At 39.6% G+C, this 22646-nt stretch overlaps 1 protein-coding gene across 1 annotated transcript in view; it reads left to right on the forward strand.

Moving 5' to 3' along the window:
* LOC149459303 (CD109 antigen-like) overlaps positions 1-22646 on the forward strand; it is a 79032-nt gene that overhangs the window by 28494 nt on the left and 27892 nt on the right. The window contains exons 9-16 of the mRNA XM_089681384.1: positions 1743-1845; positions 5972-6081; positions 6970-7185; positions 8576-8671; positions 12951-13013; positions 18150-18329; positions 18938-19090; positions 20974-21003. Coding sequence (XP_089537510.1) covers positions 1743-1845; positions 5972-6081; positions 6970-7185; positions 8576-8671; positions 12951-13013; positions 18150-18329; positions 18938-19090; positions 20974-21003 — 951 coding nt within the window. The remainder of the gene's footprint in view (positions 1-1742; positions 1846-5971; positions 6082-6969; positions 7186-8575; positions 8672-12950; positions 13014-18149; positions 18330-18937; positions 19091-20973; positions 21004-22646) is intronic.

Here is a 22646-nt window from a genome sequence, read left to right on the forward strand (position 1 = left end):
TGGTCGCTGTCGTGTCCTTAACAACAGATGAATCCTCAGTGGAATTCCTTGCTGACAGCTGAATGTAAACAAAACAATTGCTGGCAGTTAAAAAGTCAGGAAAAATCAGCATGGGCCCCCCCATCTCTCCTTCGAGTCTAGAATGAATTCTAAGAGGAACCTCAAGCCAACATAAAAAAATGGAGTGGGCCCACCTCCCCTATAATTCATACCAGACCCTTATCCGACCATGCTCTTTGGGTCAGGTATGGAATTTAATTTGAAATCCCATGCTGTTTTTTCAATTATTGAATTTTCAATTGTTGAATTTTCAGTTGCCAGCAATTGTTTTGTTAACATTCAGCAGTCAGAAGGGAATCCCACTGACAGCTGATGACTCATCAGTTGTTAAGGATGTGGGGGGGGGGCCCGCTCCTTAACGGCCATGTTGTTTACTGGTTGTTAAGGACACCAGCGGCCGCCCGCTTCTTAACAACCAGCTTAAAATCACACAAAGCACAAAACGGAGAATGCAACATACATGAAAAAATACATAAAAAATGCAACACTTCCATTAACCTCCTTGGCGGTATGATTCTTTCTGATTTTTTGTGCTGAAAGCGGTACCATTTTTTTGCATGGAAATATGTAGTTTTTTATTGTAGGCTGTAATTTTTAGGAATAACTCACTGAAATCTGTACGAACAAGAGTCTATTAAACATTCCGGATATGATAAAATTTGAAACACGAAATCATAAATTATAATTTAATAAATAATCATAAAAAATTATAATATAATAATAATAAATTTAATTCAATAATATAATCAAACCAAAAACACTGAAATTTGAAATACAGAGGCAAATTCGCACATCGCTGAGCAAAGTCGCAAAATCGTTTTCAGTGTCTGATGACGAATTTCCCCACAAATCATTATCACTCAATTCTGCAAGTGATTCTGATTTACTATCGCTGTTCTAAAACCGATTTTGACGTAAAGGGATGCTTTTTGGACGCCATGGACTTTTCTAAGTTTCCAGGCAGAAAGAACATTCAAAATGCAGGCAGGGCGCAGGACAAAGCAGTAGGGACCAAATATATGTGAAATGCATTGAAACAGCAATGACAGCAAAAATGACATTTTTAAAAAAATTCAAATTTCCCGCCTGTTCCGGCGCCCGTACATCCCGACGTCACAGGGACCGGAACACAGAAGCCGAATGCCGGCATCGGCCGGAGGACACATCGTGGGAGCGAAGGACAAGGTAAGTGCTGCAGGGACCCCCAGAGCAGCGCCGCATGGTAAGCCCGAGTGTAGCTCTGGGTTACCGCTCTTGGTATAGAAATTTTACCCCGAGCTACACTCGGGATTACCGCTAAGGAGGTTAAAGTCTATTACACAAAAAACACAATCTGCTTTGGAAAAAAGTCTGACCCTTTAAAAAATCTGAACCAGCTCAAAATGCACAGATGTGAACTAGATCCATAGGAGATCATGTTAAATGGACTGTAGCGCATTTTTGCAAACCAAGAATTGCACTGAAATCTGCTAAGTGTGAACCTAGGGTCAATCTTGTTTTACAGCAGTGGTATGTCCCATTATGTCTTGGTAATGTTTTTGCCGTACACCAGGCCCCCAAATGAATTGACTATAGGAACAATGTAACAGCACACTATTTTCTGATTTTTGTTGAATCAGTGTTATTTAAAATGTATCTTATTTTATTTGTTATTTATTAACAAGGTGCAATGTTGTTTTTAGATATCAGGGTCTGTGAACTTCAGCTTTACATATAAAGAAATGTATGATATGATTTACTGGGGAGGAATGGATATAGCAGCCACAGTATATGAAGAACTCACTGGTAATTTATTAAGCTCCTATTGTATGAAATACTAAAATATATAAAAACATTAATATATGCAGCTTTGCATGTGCTAAAAAAATAATTTCATGTGTTGTATAAGTACCACCATTTCCTAGCATTCCCCTAAACTGCAGATTTTATATTAGGAGAGGGAGATACAGCACAATGACCCAAACAGTTGTGATGCAGTGCTCGTGCTACCAAGGAACAGGAGAAAATGGCAAAATGGCAGAGAGATGAGCTCATTAGTCTGCTGCTTTACTTTTATAGTTACATAGTTAGTCTGGCTGAAAAAAGACAAAAGTCCATCCAGTTCAACCATAAAGAAAAAAAAAGTTATAATCCTATACCCACAGTTGATCCAGAGGAAGGCAAAAAATCCCAGCAAAGCATGACCCAATTTGCTCCTGCAGGGAAAAAAATTCCTTCCTGATCCCCCGAGAGGCAAATCGGATATTCCCTGGATCAACCTTACCTATAAATGTTAGTATCCAGTTATATTCTGTGTATCTAAGAAAGAATCCAGGCCTTTTTTAAAGCAATGTTCAGTCAAAACTGTAGGCTGGTAGCTGTATTTTTAAACTACAGTATAGAACTTTCAGGTATCCAAGTTGACTGTATTGTGTGGTCGGGCTGTTCAGAAAAACAGCTCATCTGTGCATCTACTGCCTGGGTATCAGACCAGGCACCCAGAGCATGTGCCCAGAGCATGTGCCCTGCATTATTGCTTGGTGCCCAGTGTCCTGTCACCACTGCTGCCTATGAAAACTTCTCTGTTCCAGGCAGTCACATTTTTTCTATACAGGCATGAGGAGGGCGGCCTTAAACAAGACCTTCCTGTCATACTGTGCCTGTTCAGCACTGTCACCCTCAGGCTTTCCTGCTGATAGGAGTGACTGAGGGGATAGCTGTATATACAGTACTTCTGACCCCTGTACTCTGTAAATGACATAAATTTGACTACTGCACTATATGCTTTACATGTACCTGACCCATGCACTATGAACACATTACTTACACCTGACCTTGCATTTTGTACATTGCACACACGTAACCAACCTACACTCTATGTCTTACTTACTCCAGACAACTGCACTATATACATTACATACTTCTGACTCCTGCACATTTTCCTGGGAAAAAAAAGATCTATGCACCTGGCATTTATCTGTTAGCCGAGAGTTCAGCTTAAACTGCTTGCCAACCCATCACAGTAGATTTACTGTGACAGAGCAGCATCTGCAGGCTCAGCAACATAAAATAACATTGTGAGCCTGCTTCTGGGTTTGGGGAGCACATGCGTGTGCCCACTGTTGACCTGTGCTGCGGATGAACAAAGAATGATCTTGTCAGCAGGCCCCAGCCAATGATTTATAGAGGGCGCACAGGCCTAGTGCATTACCATAAAAAATGTTTAATAAGAAATAAAGTAGGTGTTGTACTCACAAACGACAATATAGTCAAGGCACATCATAAAAGAACAGCTGGGTCAACACCACGCTGAGTAACAGTCCGCAATAGGGAATGTAGACATCCAATAGGCTGATGCGTTTCGAGGACTTTCCTCTTCCTCAGAGCCAATTGACCAAATGTCTGCTCCCTCTTTTATATGCTCACTACTAGTTGAACCAAAGATCACATGGACCATCCTGGACACTCCCCTATGCAGGTGGAGGAGTCACAGGGGCAATTTACATAGTATAAGTAAACACAAAAGATCTGTTTGTTCTTTCCTCATTCAGTATATTTGGATTCCCCCGGTCTATTTGAGGGCAGCAAGGTGTGCATGTTTCAGGACATTCTTAGTGTGGTTGCAGCCTGCATTGAGTCCATCCCCAAGTGCAGGAGCATTTGTGTTTGCTAGCCAATGATTTATGGCTGAGACCTGCTGATTACTGTGTCTAATCACTGCAAAGAGCCCTGTGCCTACAAACAACACAGAGCTCTGTACACAGAGCAGTGATTTGGCTGTTTCTTCTCCCTGCAAAGCAGGGAGAAAAAACAGCCAGCTCTCCTAGTAAAAGCAGCATATATTACACAAATTACACTTTTAGGCACAAAGTTAACCCTTTAATTGCCCTTTTATTGCCCCTTGATGTTAACCCCTTCCCATCTAGTGTCATTAGTACATTGACAGTGTACAGTATGAGCACTGATCACTGTATTAGTGTCACTATAGATGTCAGCACCAGTTAGTCAGTTAGCGTACCCTATCACAGTCCCACTATAAGTCACTGATCACCACCATTACCAGTATAGCATCTATATTTGCATAAATTCCAGTATATACTATAGTCTGTAGATGCTATAACTTTCCCACAAACCAATTAATATACAATTATTTGGATTTTTTTTACCAAAGAAATGTAACAGATTACATTTTGGCTGAAATTTATGAATAAAATTAAATTTTTTGATTTGAAATGTTTTATAACAGAAAGCAGAAATAATCATTTTTATTCAAAAGGTTCAGTCTGAAATGTTAAGCCTTCATACTTTTCTGAGACTTCTATAAATGCATCAATGCAGCGGAATCAGCATAAACTAGTATACACAGTATACTAGTACATTGAAAAGCAGAAAGAATTTCTACACTGACACTTTTAGGGCCTCTCCCGATGGGCTTTTGTTCATGTCAGATGGGTTTTGCATTCCCATACGACTCTAGTTGAATGCATACCCCACCTAAAGCAGGTCAACTGCAGGTAAAGTGCACCTGTGGATGAATTCTGAACGATCTCAGAAGCTTCTCAAATTGATGTTAAAACTGATGCCATTGACAAACTCCACTGACACAAGCCCTAAAACCCTTGGTGGGGTGTTGGTAATGTCATTGTCCTTATATGGGCACATGTCCACACTTAGCCACTTACACTGACAAAATATGTTTGTATGCCTCTTGTCATTCTCCTCCCTTTCCCAACTCTCCAGTGTATGCGCTCGCTAATGCCCGGGTCGTGTTCATGTGGCTTCAGCATTTAGGTGGCACCCCAAATTAGAAGCGAGATTATACCCCAGTGCCTCTGTATCATAACCTGAAGCTTTAATACATGTGCCTCACTGTTCCATGATATGTACACCTGCCAGAAATATGACATTTTGAAATAGACAGCACATGGCAATGTCCCATTCCACCAGTCCAGCTCTTCTATCACCACACTCCAAGTGATAGCCTGTGGTTCTGCTTGTACCTGTGGCTAGGTCCCTAAGGTCTCTGTCACACGAGTTCGATCCTAGTTGCTGGGCCACTGACTGCTCGGGAGGGAGGGAGCTCCCCTCACTATGCTCAAGACCCATCACCATTGCTGGTACCCTCCTCCAGCTGTCTGGCTGCCATCTCATTCCTCTTTTTTGCTTGTTGCCCCTAGTCTTGTCATATTCTCTACTTCACCCCACATGTGCATAACAGGCCCTGTTCTTCACATATACCACCATACACCTCTTTAGAGTGCTTCAGACCAGACTTTGAAACTGTTTACGAAACTTTGCAACAGTGCAGTCCATACAATCATAAAGCCCTAACTAACATTTCCAGGCTACCTAGGCAAACCGTAACAGGTAGAAGTCCATTTCTGTAGTGTCCCATTATTGGTAGGTTCCTTATGTGGACCCTCTAGCCTTTTCCCATGCAGTTCTTCTGGAAGCCCTCCCGGGACCAAGCCTTCCCCTTATTTATATGTACCACAGGATGGAGGGCAGGCCCAGAAAAAGCCTGGGAAACTGGCAGACCCATATTAACCCCTCCCTACCTGGGCAGTTCAGAATCTCTAACTAGCAGCAAACCCAATTTGTAGGCACCTGCATACAAGTACTAGTCAAAATTCACTTTTAAAGTACCTGCTTGTTATTGTTTTAAGGAATTACTAGGTACTTTAATATCTTCAGTGGGAGATGACAATTCCTCCTGTTTTCCATTTAATCAGGAGGAAAGGAAGAAAGATACTAAAAAAGAAATGTCAAGTAGAATAATATGGGATAAGTTGTATAGTAATAATTATATGGTAAATGTACGGAATTGAATTTTACATGATACAATACACAATTATTACAATTTTTTTAAACAAAATGTAATGTGCATGTGTGACATTGTAAATAGTAAATAATTTAAAATGACCTTTTATAGGTATTGCAGTAGAGGCACTCTTGTCTGTAACCAGAGAAGATTCAAGGTACAGGCTAAACATTATAAGCCAGAAACCAGTGTTTGAACAAGCCCTTAAGTATGCAGTTCAGGTAATAAATAGTAATTTATTCTGGAAGCTATTTTAATGTCATTGCTAATATTTGTTAATTTATATGAAGTTACCTAAAAGGTTGACTGCTCAAGGAAGTTGACTGTTCTTTAATAGAAAATAATTTTGAAATCTTGTACACTGTACAGGGTGTCCCTAAAATATGGACATATAGTCAAAATTAATATTTTCAAAAAATGCCATTACATTTTTCAACATTTTATTGGAATATGAATGAATAACATCTTCAATGTGATTTCCACCATTTGTGATGCAAAGTTCCATACACTTTGCAAGATTCACATGAACCCAGTGCAGTAACTCCACATTTCCATCAATTTGAGCACATTTGTTCATGATGTGTTCCTTCAGGTGATTCATATCTGTAATTTTCATTGAGTACACCTTCTCCTTAAGCATACCCCAAAAAAAGAAGTCAAGGGGGTTAAAGTCTGGTGAGCTTATATAGTGATATATTATACACCTATATAAATATATAAACATATAGTGATATTTCCTGTGTGTCCAGACTTTAGGGACACCCTATTTAATGGACATAAATCCAAGAAAAGTAATCTACAATCAATGTTAACCTTTCACCACGCTGTTCTATTAAAAAACTTACATCCTACTCAATAAAAATGGTATCAGTCATATCTCCATTTTTTTTCATGGTTATTGAATGTATATACAAAATGCTCACACAACATTTTTAGTATAATAGACATGGGACTTTTTTAAATGCCATAGAGCTGTAAGCCAATTCATGCAGAAAGTTTATACTGTTTGTGCAGAACCTCCCTTTCATATTGAATGAACATATTAGCATCCTTACAAAATTATTCATTTAAAGCTAAAGTTAATGTTACAAATGCTAACTTTTTTTCAGATTCAAGTACAAAGGATTGACAATAAACCCTTAACCAAAGAGGAAAGAGAGAAAAACGTTTCTGTGAAAACAACTCAAACCACAGTGTTATATTCCATGTGGGAGGTAACCACTATGCCTTCTAATGTCTCCTGGAAGAACTATACCCTTTCCGATTCTGGAATTGTCAGTCTGGAATTTCCTTTTCTGCAGTCACGTCAATTGACACAACTCGAGGTGAGTGCTAATATATATATATATATATATATACTGTATATATATATATATTCTATTGAAAAATCTCAAACTACATCACTTTTTACTAGAGAGTATACGATGCCAACATTGTCACAATGTGAAAATGGCAGCCTATAAATAATTATTGATCTCCACCTCTTTTCTATTAAGCTAAGTCCAGTTTTTTACTATATGTTTACTGTCTATAAATTCCAAAAGTTCAGATTCAGCTTCCTTTACTGTGTTAGATGTTGTGTCAAATAATATGTTATATTGCAGCCTTTTTCAATCAGGGTGCACATGCACTCTGGGGTGCTGTTAGGTTCCTTCAGGGGCACCTTGACAAAATGCCTAGAAATTGGCCAAAAACTGTATACAAGCCAGCGGGTAGATCAAGCCTGCCTTTTAGTTACACAAAGCCATGGGTTTTTCTTTGTGCACCATTACAACCTTCTAGCCACCAACATCATTTTTTTGATAAGGAGGACATCAGGCACCTACTCAGCATCCTTGTTTGCCCCTTCCCTGTCCTCTGCATTAGCAGTGGGGTAACATTTGCTGAGTAAAGGAGAGAAATACTGAGTGAGAGGAGAAACACTGGAATTAGGCAGTTACAATGTGCAAAAGTGCCTTTGCTTTGGGAGAGTAAATCATCTCTAACTTTGGGTGTCCTGCCTGTGTGAATGTTGATGCATACCATAAATGGGCCATTTTTTTCTGCCATCTCTAACCTCCACGTGGTGCATGCAGGCAGCTCATTGAAATCTTTTTGGATGCATTTTCTGCCTGGACATAGCTAAACATCCTAATGTGATAGGTGTGTGGGTGTGCAGCTCCAAAAGCGTACTCACCCACACTCAGGACACCTATCACACTAGGACAAACTGCTGTGCAGCTCGTGTCCTAGTAGATTTCAATGGGCTGCCTATACACAGCACCTAGAGGTTAGAGACACCAGAAAAAAAAGGGTATATGCGCCTCAGCACTTCAGTGAGGCCATTTAATGAAGTAAATGCAATGAGAATTGGAGATGTGGTCAATTAGAAATAAACATATTTCAGCTGACTTTTTTGAATTAGAGGTCAGAAATATTGCAACTGATTTCACTGATTTATACAATGGCTCAGGTAGACTATGAAATCATACGTGGGAATTGGGTATAATGATTACTTGTGAATTTCTATTATATCTTGTTTGCTGTTCAAATGTAGAACTATGTAATGATAAATGTTCCTTTTTTATGTAACTGGGGTAAAAATGTTTTATATATTAACACTAATTTTAAAATAATGACAAAGTTAAGAGTTGTCTTCCTCCTTCCTTCCTAAATGTTTTTGAAGATTGCTGCCAGTAAAATTATTTTTCAAAAATCTTTTTTTTTCTGATGTAGGTTAAATACCAGAATGCCACTCAGTCATTCTACTTTGAAATACCAAACACAGTGGACCCTTTTATCCAGATAAATATATCAGAAACTACATTTAAGGTACTAGACAAATTTGCATCAAAACAACTGCAAAAATCCTTTCTCTACTTCAGTTGAAGAATTTGGACTTATATGATTTACTAAAGCAATATGTTTAGTTTTAGCTGTGTAGATCTGTTTGATGTAAAAGTAACTTCTTTAAAGCTGAACTCATATGCAGATGTTAAAACGTAATTCATGTAGTTAGATATTGATTACACAGGAATGAAATATATTTTTAAAAGAGAAGTATGGCAAAAGATTTTGTACTTATTTCTGCACTCCTGTGCCTAAGAAGTCTTAAAGCCACTCCAGGCTCTTAAAGGATCCTGACTTTAAGGAAGCTGGCTCATACTCTCAGAATGCCACTGAAAGCCTGAGCCAGCTGCTCCTTCCCTTTCCCCAGACCTGTCCTCCAGTGAGCAGTGAGGGGGAATGGGCAGAGCAATAAGCAGTGACTGACAGCCAAGACCAAGAACTGAATCATCAGCGGTCATGTGATCGCTCAGTTCTCAATCTTAGAACCAGTGGGGCACAGCAGCAGCATGCGACTGATGTGGCACCTATATAGGTTAGTATGTATTTATTTTTATTAGTATATATTTTTTTTATTTCCCACACGTCTCCTTTAAATATAACCAGTGCATGTACTTGAATATCTTTTGATATTGAACCCTGGGAGAGCCAGCACAAAGAGCCAATCAATCTGTGCTGTGTGCTCAAATGCTGACACGGAACATGGTGACAGAAGCAGAGAGGAGAGTGACAACTTTAGCAGTCTGCTGCTGCTCCTTCAAGCCTAACTCGAGGGAAGATAAAAATCCTCTCATGCAGTGGAGCTGTCCCTGCACACTTAAATGCTTGTTTATGCCTGGGGGACGGGAAAAGCAAGTTTACTTACCCTATCCTTAATTCTCCTGACACCTGGCACTTCCCTATGCTTCAATGATGGACTATCCCTGGGTGTCCCCACGTCCAGTGCACCGCTATGGACCCTGCATTTGGCTTTATGATATCAGAAGACCTTGTGACAACCAGAGAATGGGGAAGATCAAGCTGTAGGGACCATTCTTCAGCACATAGGAGCCTGTGGGAAATGAGGACTGGGTGAAACTGCTCTTGTTCCCCCTAGACCTAAATATGCATTTAACCATTGCAGTTCAAGGCAGCCACACTGAAAAAAGGGATTTTTACTTTCCCTGGAGTTCATCGTTCAGTCCCAGACTGGGAATGGGAAGGTGCCTAAGCTGTGTTGCTTTACTGTGGTAGGGAAAAGAGAGGTCATCAATAAGGCTGCAATGTCTAGCAGGGCTTTGCGAATCTCAGGACTGCATAAATAAATGGTTCAAATTCCTTATATGTATTTTACTGTTTTTTCAGCTGTTTTCTTGGAGTTCAGTTTTAAGAAATCAACTTCAACTACTGAGAATGTATTGATATATTATTATGCCAGCACTAGTGTTGCTAAGCCTTGAGAGCAGTTTTCAGATTCTTTGCCAGAATAGTGCTGATTAATATACTTACAGTGGTGTAATAAAGTGTTTGCCCCTTCCTGAGTTTTACATTTTTGTTGCATATTTGTCACACTTAAATGATTCAGATCATTAAACACATTTTAATATTACTCAAAGATAACTCGGTTAAAGTGAAGAACACTAAAAAAATCTCAAAAGGCAACACACTATGCTGAGATCTAAAGAAATTCAAGAAAGATGAGAAACAGAGAAACAAAGTAAATTACATGTATAGATCTGGAAAGGGTTACAAAGCCATTTTTGAGGCTTTGGGACTCCAGTGAACCACAGTGAGAGCCATTATTCACAAGTGGAGGAAACTTGGAACAGTGGTGAACTTTCCCAGGAGTGCCCAGCCCACCAAAATTACTCCAAGAGCACAACAATAACTCATCCAGGGGGTCAAAATAGAACCCAGAACAACATATAAAGAACCGCAGGCCTCACTTGCCTAGTTAAGGTCAGTGTTCACAATTCAACAATAAGAAACAGACTGGGCAAGAATGGCATCCATGGGAGAATTCCAAGTTGGAAGCTACTGCCGACCAAAACGAACACAAAGGCTCGTCTCACATTTGCCAAAAAGCATCTAAATTATCCTCAAGACTTTTGGGCAAATATTCTGTGGACTGATGAAACAATATTTGAAAGTGTGTGTCCCTTTACATCTGGTGTAAAACTAAAACAGCATTTCATAAAAAAAGATCATCATATCACCTGTCAAACATGGTGGTGGTAGTGTGATGGTCTGGGGCTGATTTGCAGCTCCAGGACATGGACTACTTGCCATAATTAATGGAACCATGAATTCTCTGCTCTACCAGGAATTACTGAGGGAGAATGACCGGGCATCAGTTTGTGACCTCAAGCACACTTGGATTATGCAGTAGGACCATGATCTGAAACACACCAGCAAGTCCACATCTGAATGGCTCAAAAAAAAAAGTAAAATTAGGATTTTGTAGTGGCCTAGTCAAAATCCAGACTTAAATCTAATTGAGAAGCCATGGCATGACCTTAAACAGGCTGTTCATGCTCGAAAACCCTCCAATGTAGCTTAATGAAACAAATTCTGCAAAGGATAGTAGGCCAAAAATCCTCCACAGTGATGTGAAGACTCCTTGCCAAATATTGCAAATGCTTGATTGCAGTTGTTGCCATTAAGGATGCCACAACCAGTTATTAGGTTTAGGGGGCAATTACTTTTTCACAAAGCACCAGGCAGGTTTGGACAGTTTTTTCCCTTAATAAATTAAATCATCATTTAAAAACTGCATTTTGTATTTACTTGTATATTTGTATCTTTGTGTAATATTAAAATTTGTTTGATAACCTTAATAATTTAAGCGTGACAAATATTGCAAAAATATAAAATCAGGAAGGAGACAAGTACTTTTTCACAGCGCTATATAAAAAAGGACTTCTAAACCGTCTATGTGACAATTTGGAGGTGACATTTACTAACTTTCTTTGCCTGGTGCTGGCTGGGATCCACAGTTTTTACATTTGTGTTAGAAAGCTGCTGGGGATACACAGTAACTTTTACCAGCCAGTGTGCTGGACATATGTTAAAGACAACAAGAACACGTAGACAGTAAATTACATCATACCATGAAGTAAACATAACCATGAAGCATTTTTTCAGTTCAATAAATAGAGATGCACACAGCAACACTCTTCAGTGTACTGGTCAGCAATTTCTGTCTCTTCTATAAAACTTAACCTCATTACATATAATTCAGTTTCCAAGTTTTGTACAAATTTCTGGTTACTTTTACTCACATATAATTTTTGGATTTTTTAAAAAGACAATATTATTTTCTTCTTTCATTTATTATGAATATTTTTTTTATTCTCATTTTTCTTCAGGTAAATTCAGTATATGAAGCCTTACCAGTAGTCTGAGCAGTAACGCAAGCTCTAGCTTTCAAATTGGACAAACAGAATCATTCTTCATTGTCTTACTGCTTCTTTGTGACTAGGGCTGTTCAATAACAATAAATAATACTGTTTTAATAAGGAACTTTTTTTTGTAACAAAGGATTAAAATCACAATCAGGTTATTTTCTGAAGCCAGTGTCCAAATTGGGAAATATCCCTTTATTTCCTGTCCTGGAGAACTCTCGAAATCCCCTCTACTGAACACTGACAGTAGTCACCAGGTTAAGCATCCCCATTGGAAGATTTACTCTCACCTCTTGTTCTGGTAACAACTCAAACTGTTTGGATTTGCTCTCCCTTGCTGTCACTGTGATAATTGTCACCAGAAGTAGTAGAGCAAGGGAATCTCCAAAGACGGGGACACAGCAATAAAAGACAGCAATAAAAACCTGACGGGTTTTAGTCCTTCTCTACTCTATCTAAAGCTGAAAAGTTGACTTTACAATTTAAAGATGGGCTTGGTTTTAAAGTAAACACTTCATGAGAGGTCTATGATGTGCTTTTGATGTCATGGGAGATTTATGATGCTGCTTTTGCTGGCCTTCTTTTGAAAAGTTAGTTGTTTGGCTGTTCTACTAAATCACTGATTTCATCACTTTTTAAATAATTCTTTTTATGGGTCAGGATCTCAAAATATTGACGCAAGAGGGTCAGCATGACAGCAAGGAAACTAGTATTTGTTTATAGCATTTTTTGAAGAGGACAGCAATGGCAAACTAAAAGTTTATTCCTTAGCAGTTTTCTATTATAAAGACAAAATAAAATAATGATATAAAACTATTACCAAATCTATGGCAAAACATGCTGAATGTACTGGCTTATAAAACATATTTTTTCTCCTACAGGTTGGGACACCTTTTCATCTACAAGCTAATACATATCCAAATACTCAAGATGTTTATTATGTGGTATGTAAGATTTTAAAACATTTTGGTAAACTTAGGTTTTTTCCTGGTTTCAGCAGCTTTGGTTACTAAAATGTGCAAACATTTTTCAGATTGTGACACCATCTCTTGTTCCTGAACAATTTTTATAACTGTGTTATTCAGCAGGAGTTTGCTTCCATGTTTTCATGGTAATATCTTTGAATCAAAAAGCATAGCAATGCAGAACTGTCACTGTGGTGTTCTACGTTTGAGTTTGAGCAGTATTGTATTGACTTTTTAAATGTTAAATTAAACTGTCTAGGAAAAAAAAATATATTCCGTACATTGTACAAAAAAACAACTGTTGTTCTGCCAGAAGTCCAGTGGGTTCTGAAATGTTTGGGCTGAAAACACAGTGCCTCTGCTGCACTGAAATCCCAAGTAGTGTGTTCAGACCTACCTGCTGGACTACAAAACTCTGCATGTCCCTCCAACCTATCTGTCCTTACCAATATGCCCAGTATGTTACAAAGGTTGATGGAGAGATGTTTAGGTGAGATCAACTTTGATACCATTCTTATATATCTGGATAACATTATTAACTTTTTCAAGAGATTTGAGGAACATATTAAACACCTAGACCAAATCTTCAGCTGACACAGTGTGGACTGAAACTAAAACCAAGCAAATCTCATGTGGGCTTGCATCCAATATCTGGGCTATGTTTTGGAGGCTGAAGGAGTGTCACCAGACTCGACCAAAGATCTTGCAAGAGACTGGCCAATTTGATGTTGCCCACGTACAGCGGAGACAGGAATTCCAACTGGTGGCTGAGAAACATTCCCTTGATGAGTGGGCTACTCTGCAGTAACATGATTCTAACATTGTAAAGACATGGAGGTTGCTCTCCAGTGTACATTTGCCCACATATGGAGAGCAAGGAAGGCTTTCAGCCACAGTCAGACATTTAGTTCAATAGTGGGATCACCTGGAAAATAGAAGTGGATATTTCTACTGCCCAGGATTGTCTGATTGGGTACAGTGGCTTGCCAGGAGTGTCAGCATTGTTTGCACTAACATATTACTCTCCTTGAGATCTCCACATCAGAGCCATTTGAACAGGTGACTATGGACTCTATAGCAGTGGCTAAAGCCTACTCAGGATATCGGTATGCTCTGGTGTTTTTTGGACCTTTTTTCCAGGTTCATGGTTGTGGTCTCTACTTGTGACCAAACAGCAGTCACCACAGCCAAGCTTTTCTGGACCCATGTGGTCCAGCCCTATGGTTGTTCAAAGAGAATTCTTTCTGGCCAGGGCACACACCAGCCTTTACCACCCACAGAGTGTTTCAATTAAACATTCTTGAGCCTGATCTGGACCCTGGAGCAGATGTCCTGGGATCGGTGGCCACAACATGTTGGAGATGTTGTGTGGGCCTATAACAAAATGTACATAAAGCTACTGGATACACTCCCTCTTTTCTGATGTTTGGACAGTGCATTTGGGTACCCTTGTGTGACAGATGCGGTTTTAGACCCAGGCCACGAATTTCTGATAAATGGCTAGTTAAACAAACATTGTGCTATCACTGATATGTGATGATGGCACTCTCAGCCTCACTGTGCACAAAGATTTTCCAGCTCACAGCACCACAATCTAAGTGCTGGCCGAATGAGAGCGATCATTGCCGGGTATGGTTAACTATACAGTTCACCCTTTATATTCCAAATCAATTACTGCCACCAGATATTTATCATAAATATCAACGTTCACAAAATTAGCGATAACAATTATGACTCAAATAAACATCTGTAACACACATTGTCACCCCAGACAGGTATATTCAGAGATTTACCATGTGGTAGCACTCTTTAAAGAGACAGACATTCTTTAAGTTGTGCATTAGCACATATTTTAAAAAAATATGTTTAATAACTAAGCAGGTAAAATGGTACCAACAAAATATTTACAGAAAAAGGTTATTACAAAAGAAAAAGACAATAATGCAACAGAAAAATAAAATGGGTTTAAAAGTGACAATACTTAAAAACAACTGTTTTTAACGGCTGTTATGGTAAAAAGAGAGTGGTAGACTATTGATGCAGCCCTCTTTTCTGGTCCCTGAGGATGGTGTTGACAGACTTGCTCTGACCAATGAGAAATTCTGAGGAGTGACCGTTGTCACAAACTTTTAGGAGCATTCAGATATCCCGCCCCCAAATACAGATTTCTACATGTATTAATATCTTGGAATACCTACAGGTTGCATTCTAGTAACTTGTAAATTATTGTCCATCATGAATATGATGGGTATCAGTTGCCTATTTCACTTAGGAGAGGTAATGGGTCTAATCCACCTCCGATACCTCCTAGGATAGTTGTGTTTAGGTTTAAAATGCTGCTAATGAATTGATACAGGTAAATATGTACCATTATTATCTCAGGAGTTATGAAATACACTCAAGTTTTGATCCTCCAAGGCAAGATAAACAGAAATGTATATTCGCTGATTACTCCAGCTAAACTATTTATGACGGATGGTTAGCCAGGACAGTTATCTGCTTGAGATTAGCAATTACATAAGCCTGGACTTGATAGTTTTATGAAGGCTGTTAGAGTGAGACTATGATGTGTATTATCCTGTTAATGGGGTGTAGATGGGCTAAATCAAAAGGTTATCTGGATGTCCTGCTTTGTTTTGATGTTAGTTAATACGTTGAGAGGGTCTGTGGTGTCCTCCTAATGTACTGATAAGGATGTTCTAGAATGCAGTAAAAGTTTGTATATTGTGTAAGATGAAGGCCTAATGTAGCCATGTCCTAAAAGGGGAGGTTACTGCTGCTAAAAAAAAAATTGTCATGGCTGACTATAAATTTCGAATAATGTGGCTACCCTCACACACCAGTTTTTGGGGTGAACAGTTCACGTTCTTTTCATGCCTTGGACTAGTTGCAAGTGACCAATTCAGAACCCCACTGCACACCAAATGAATGGGTTCAGGAACATCAAGATCCTCTACTGATAGCTAAACAAATGGTCTTGGATTGCCACTAACATCTGGCAGATGAGACTACAATTGACCTATTGTCTTTACAGCCTGGGAACCGGCTACTAGTCAAAAAACCTAAATATGAATAGGGCAACCGTTTTGGGAACCTTCCTCTTATAGAGTTGAAGCACCATTGATTCCCTCGTGTATGATGTGGAAGCTGAAGCCCAAGGGTGAGTGAAGAAACACCTATATTGGAACATGTTATAACCCTTAGTTTTCTTAGTCTTCTGGATCTGAAATTGTCATGGCCTGAGTCAGGTTCAGAGACCAGTTGCTATAGCAGTAAAAGGCTTACCTGAAACCAGCAGGATTGGTACACCAGTGGGTAACCCTGGGGAATAGCGCATGCTCACCTGAGGTACGGGGGTCTAAGTATTAACCGTTTTTCACCAGAGCTCCTAGTGGCGGAGATGGATTTGGCTGCGTGTTAATACCAAGTCACAGATCTCAGGATCACCTCACCAGGGAATGAGCAAGCTGGAAACCAATAGCGGATCAAACAGGTTAGGGATCAAACAGAAGCGGAGTCAGTCACAAGCCAAGGGTCGGTCACAAATGGTAGCAGATGAGGATTAGGCAAAATCGTAGTTAGTAGCAAGCCAAAGGTGGGTAGCGAAGATGTAGACAGCAGCAGGAACCATAAGCGGGATATTGGCTGGGAAGGCACAATAATCTGGCAAAGAGGAAATGCAGAGACATGGCATTTATCAGGAAGTTCATAGGAGGAGCAAGGAGTTCAAGGTTCAACAGAAAACAAGGCACAAGGCAGGATTGTCCAATAGATCAGGCAGAGTGTTGTCTAGCATCCCATGTAGCTCAGTGAGAAGAAACATTGCCTCTCACCGCAGAAGGACCAGGTTCGATCCCAGGCTCTGACAGAAATGCTCAGACTACCTTCCATTCAGAAGGTACCTCTGGAGTGGTATCAGAAGCAACTTCTGGTCCAGGAGCTTAGCATGTGCTCCCGGAGGAGGTTGCTGACAGTATTGAAGCTGTGGGTGAACTGCAATTAGAGGAAAGTGCTGAACAAATTGACTTGTCACCTTCCATGGTTCTGATGGACAAGGAACTGATTGTTGCAGACAGTCCACTTGTTGATGCAAGGAGTGATGGGAAAGAATGTCATCCTGAAAGGACCTGAGGAATAATTGTAAAATAATTATGTGTTATAACTTTTGCTATTCATTCATAATGGCCAAAATATAATTTTACTGTTGTCTATTACATGCTGAGGATAACATCTTTTAAGAGGGGGGAGTGTTGGCAGGTACTGTTAGTCTTCCCACCTGTAGCTGGCCTAGTGCCAATATTGCCTGGGGAGGGGAACTTTGTAATTGAATTGGTCCATTAGAGATTCTGTACGGTGTCTTGGGAGAGGAAGGTAGTCTAAGTAGACTCCGGTCTCTTGAGAGACTTTGGCAGCCGTTGTGGGTGGGAGGACCCCATGTAATCTTGGCATTCTTTAGGTGAGTGAGTGGTAAGTAGATTAACCCGCTTGTGAGGAACAGGTTCCAGGTGAGAAAGGATAGCTCAGAGAAGGCTCCTTCTTCACTTCATACACTCTGGTAAACGGTGCAAAGGCTTGAAACCAGTGCAGTTTGCAAAAACATCCTCTGCCTATTCTAAGAAGGGACACCTCTGATAACAGAAGCCATTCTCTGGTAACATATCCTGTAAACAACGAGATTGTATATTCTCTGGATTGCTTATATCAGTACTGAAGATAAATGTATCTGTTGCTGCAGACACACTGTGCAAGATTGTTATAAAAGACGTCAGTAGGGTATAAACTGAGTGCGAGTATTACCTCCCAGGGCCTGCCTACACATGTGCATACATCAATTTCTTTTCCAGCAAAACAATGCTGTTGGCTTTATTCCCAAGAGCCTACCCAAACACTGTCCATGGAAAAAGAATGTAGTTCTACGTGCCTATTCCAGTAGGAACTGCTGCTGCAAGAATGTTACAGAATTGGTCATTGCGTCACAGTTTGAAATAAAAGGTGTTCCTTGCTACAGAAACAAGGATATAAAAGCTCAGAAATGAAGGTGTGAAGTTAAATATTGATACTGCCTTTATAAACCCTTCATGGTTAGTTATTAATGCATATTTCCTTTATTTTTAGGTTTCTGCAAATGGAATGGTAGTGGCTACAGGCAAGAGTAAAACCACATTTAGTCTCACTCCTGAACAATCCTGGGCTCCCACTGCTCAATTGACAGTTTATTTTCTCAATCCGAACAGCAGCTTTGGTGATATAATCCAAACCACTCAGATACTTATCATAGGTGCACAAAAGAACCAGGTAAAACAAATGCATCACTGAAGGCACCATGCTTTCTAAGCACTACATAATTTAAAGTGGTTGTAAACCTCAGACGTGATATGAACAAAGCATATGCCTCTATAGTGTGTACTTGTCTCAATTTAGAGTAGTGTCATTTCTTTCTGTTGCTTTGTCCTTTGCTATCAGCATGAATGGCTTCTGACAAGCTTTCCTGATACCAGGAGAAAAATGGTGACAGGGGATCTTCGGAAGATTGATAGCCTCAGCTCTATTCCTGTGAGTTGTGCGGAAGGGGTTGTGTCTCTTTCCTCCAATCAGCTCTCAGTGCTCTCCTCACTGAGCCCTGCCGTGTTTAATTTCAGCTCTCCACCCCCAATTTTCTGAATTCTCAGACAAGCTTTAAAAACTCAGCACTTTGAATGGATGTAGAAAAGAGAAGACTGCTGATAGACAGGTACAACTTGTGTAGGAGGATTTTTTTTCATCTCTGTGTATCACGTTAGGCCAGTCACTTTAGTGAGTACATGTAAGGGTTTACAACCACTTTACATTTTATTTATGTCAATGTGATGTTCTATGAAAGTTTTTTATTGTGTAAAGTGCTGAGTTTGATATCTATCTTATAGGTGACTTTATTATGGAGTAAAAACAGTGCTAAACCATTAGAAAATGTCACCCTGTCTGTCAATGTGAAGGAATCCCGCTCCTTGGTGGCATTGCGAGTTGTTGAAAAAAGTTCCACACTTCTTGGGGAAGAAAATGATTTAACCTCCAGCAGAGTAAGTGTAACCAAATAGATACAATCACATGAACAAAATAAAGGCACAATATGGCAAGAATAGTGACACTTACATCAGATGCATTCTATTTTACATTCTGCACTCATTACAATATGTTCATAAAAGCAAGGAGGGCTTCCCAGAAAGGGGCATGTGAAATGTCACCTGACACAAATGTGTAGTTTTACTATCACAGCTGAAACAGTTTGGGATTACGGAGGTGTTAGAGTTCTTGAGTCACACTTAAAGTAAAACTCCAGTTTGTATTTTGTTTTACACACCTTTTGTTCGGGTGCATTACAGCTTCAGGTTCTGCACGTAGCACACTTTTGTGTGCTCACCTTCAACAATAGCTCTGTAGGAACGTCTGGCTGCTGTTTTCTGTCACAGTCAGCTATTGTTGTAATGCCCCGTCCCCTGTAGTTCCCAGTACTACAGGGGTGACATAATGATGCAGCTTCAGCAGCCAGGTGTCTTTACTATTGCCTCAAACAGGCTTGAAGATTACAGACTTATAGGACATGTAGTCCTTATGTTGCCACTGCTCCCTGCCCACCAGCCCACCAGGGAGAAGCATAGAAGCATGTGACTGGAACGGAGTAAAAAAAAAAAAATTTGCAGTAGTGGAGGGGACTTGGAAAATAATTACATTGATGCCTAAAGTTCTGCTTTGGAGTGGATGTAAGGCACGTTAAAACCCCTAGCATGTTTTATTTTTTGGGAGCTTTCCATTCTCTACTTGTCCTGGAGAAGCAAAAGGAAATAAGAGTAGATCTCCCCAAAGAATTCCCATCTTAGACAGTTGTCACTCACACATTTAACCCCAATGGTCGGTTTGCATTCACACTGTACTGTGGTGACAGCTATAACATTTTGGACTTCTCCTCACATTCAGTCTTGGAGTCAATACTTACCACTATGAGGGATGAATCTTCCCAGTAGGAACACAAACAGCAAAGAAAACTTGACAGAGTGTCTAACTCTTCCCCATTACAAAAGCTACAAAAAAATTGCCTTTACATACACCTTATGATTGTTTTTTTTAGCTAAAAACAAAAATGTAATATCTTGCAGCTGATCAATCCTTAAATGTGGAGCTGCATTTGTTGCCTTATTTTAGGATTTTATTCATTTATTTTAGCCTGGTGATCCAGCCAGTATCGTGCTTAATGTCTTAAAGTGTCTCCACTGGACTGGAGGAGAAATAGAGACAACCTGAACAACAGCATTATCAGACTGGGAAGAGGATAGTGTCCAAGTCTGTGTAAATCTGCACTAGTAGATTTAAATGGACTTGATTAACAAATTAAAACTGAACTCCAGCTGACACTTTTTAAGCAGCTACAGCAATTTTTGTTCCTTGTGGGATAAAGGTTTTGCATTAATTAATAAAAGCTGACCATTTTAAGTACCTCTGCCAGTGGTAAATGGAATGTCTCAAACCTCTGACTGCCGCTTTTGATGGACAGCCTGATCTGTTAAAGGAAGTTGAACAATAACAGACTTACTTACCAAAAAAGACCCCCCCCCCCAAAAAAAAAATAGCCCCAAATGCATGCCTCATCTAAGAAATGGTAAAGTGTAATTTATAAAATGTTTGTTTTTGAGTGTAATACCACTTTGAGGACTGGCACACACCCAAAATTTACTGAATAGGTTTCACCTTCCTTTGAGTGATATGAATGTACACCTTCTACATACAGGGAGTTTACAATAGAAAGCCCTTTATTCCAGCAAAATAAGATATGGAAAATCCTATATTTCTACAGATGTATGTAAAAGACCCTGCCTTTATTGCATTGTTACTAATTTTAGGAAATATCTAATGAAATCGGTTAACATTTTTCTAATGTCCCCTGAGAAAAGTGTTTTTTGTTTTCTAGGTCGATAATACGTTTTTAATGTCGTATCAGGTAAGTCTGCATAGAATGGAAATTTGCCTTTACACTTTGCTCTGGTGGCAAATATCACACTTTGTATTTCACTTCACTTTTGGTCTTGGAGATAGTGCTCACCAGTATGAATGATGAAAATTTCCTGCAAGGACGTAAGCATCAAAGAAACATTGACAGAGTCCAACCCTTTCCCACTATTAAAAACTTCAAAAATTGCTGAGGCTGGAATACATACAGTAGGTGTGTGCGAATAGCTGCATCTGCTGCACCCATACTATGCAATTACAGGTTGTCAAGGGTCGCAGCTATTCGTGACTGTTCACACAGCCAGTGATTACCTTGATGACTTTCTATGGGGTTAGTGGCCACAGTTTTTGGCTCCTGCACCCTTTTTTAATACTTGTCAACTTCAATGTTAGTACTCAATAGGATTTCGACTTCACACACAAACCCATTATGACCTTATGCAAAGGGGGTTATTTACTAGAACTGCATGGTGCAAAATCAGGTGCAGCTCTGTATAGTAACCAATCAGCTTCCAGTTTTTATTGTCAAAGCTTAACTGAACAAGCTGAAGTTAGAAGCTGATTGGTTATCATGCATGACTGCACCAGATCTGAAAAGTGACATTACACTCTTAATTTCACTCTGGACATAAAACAAGTCTTCCATCTAGCTTCCTCCCCAGTTTGTTAAGGGGAGCCCTACATAGTGTGTTATACTAGAAAAACTGGGTAAAAGAGATTGACACTGTGTACTGTCATTGAAGTTGACAAGTACTAAAAAAGGGGGCAGGGATCTTTCTCCCTTGAGTAGGTCGTTTAGTGCAGTTTAAAAAGTGCTGGCATTTTTTATTTAATGTGTTCATAAAGCTGAGGTGAACAAGCCAGCAGCTCTTAGGGGAAATCAGCACAGTTTATGAAATCTGTCAGTTCCAGCCGCAGCAATATGCAGTGTATAACTGCCCGTGAAAATTGAGGCTAACACAATGGCTAACATAATATAGACTGTGCATTAAAGTGAAATTCATACAGATGAGTTAATTTTATTTATTCATGTGAGTATGTTTACACATATAGTTGTGGATTTTGTTACTAGCATAATTACATTATATTATTTTACTTATCTAAGGTATATTTGGTATTTGTTGGCTGCTTTGGCAATGCATTGATGTCAGTTGCTTGATAATCAATATTGTAGCTCCAAGATGTCCATAAAAGAAAGTGAGGTGACAGGATCATCATAACAAGGGCACAGACTACGTAAGCCATGTAATAGAGCGGCAAAGGTGAAAGGGGTGGCAACCAGTCTTCTACATCTTATTTCTGAGTCAGTAATACATTAACAAGTACAATAAAAAAGATTTACACTACTGCACTGCCAGCCAATGCTATCTCTGTAGACTTCTTGTACCTGAACCCATACAGCAGGTGCAATTTCATTGCTGCAAACTGGAAGATCACTTCCATGGAAGGGCTAAACAAGTAGAATCTAACTGCTAGAAGAGTAGGACATCACTTTGTCCTACTCTTCTAGGGGTTGATTGTAGGTGCAGAAATACACACTTGGTGAGCTTTCTCTTTCTAATCACAGCCCCATGTAGGCAGGTGCAGTTAGCTAGTCTGCCACTAGGTGGCCCTGTTCCAGAATAGTGTCTGGTT

This window comes from Staurois parvus, unplaced genomic scaffold (genome assembly GCF_062004578.1).
Source record: "Staurois parvus isolate SC_StPar_1 unplaced genomic scaffold, SC_StPar_1.0 ptg000264l, whole genome shotgun sequence".
NCBI lineage: Eukaryota > Metazoa > Chordata > Amphibia > Anura > Ranidae > Staurois > Staurois parvus.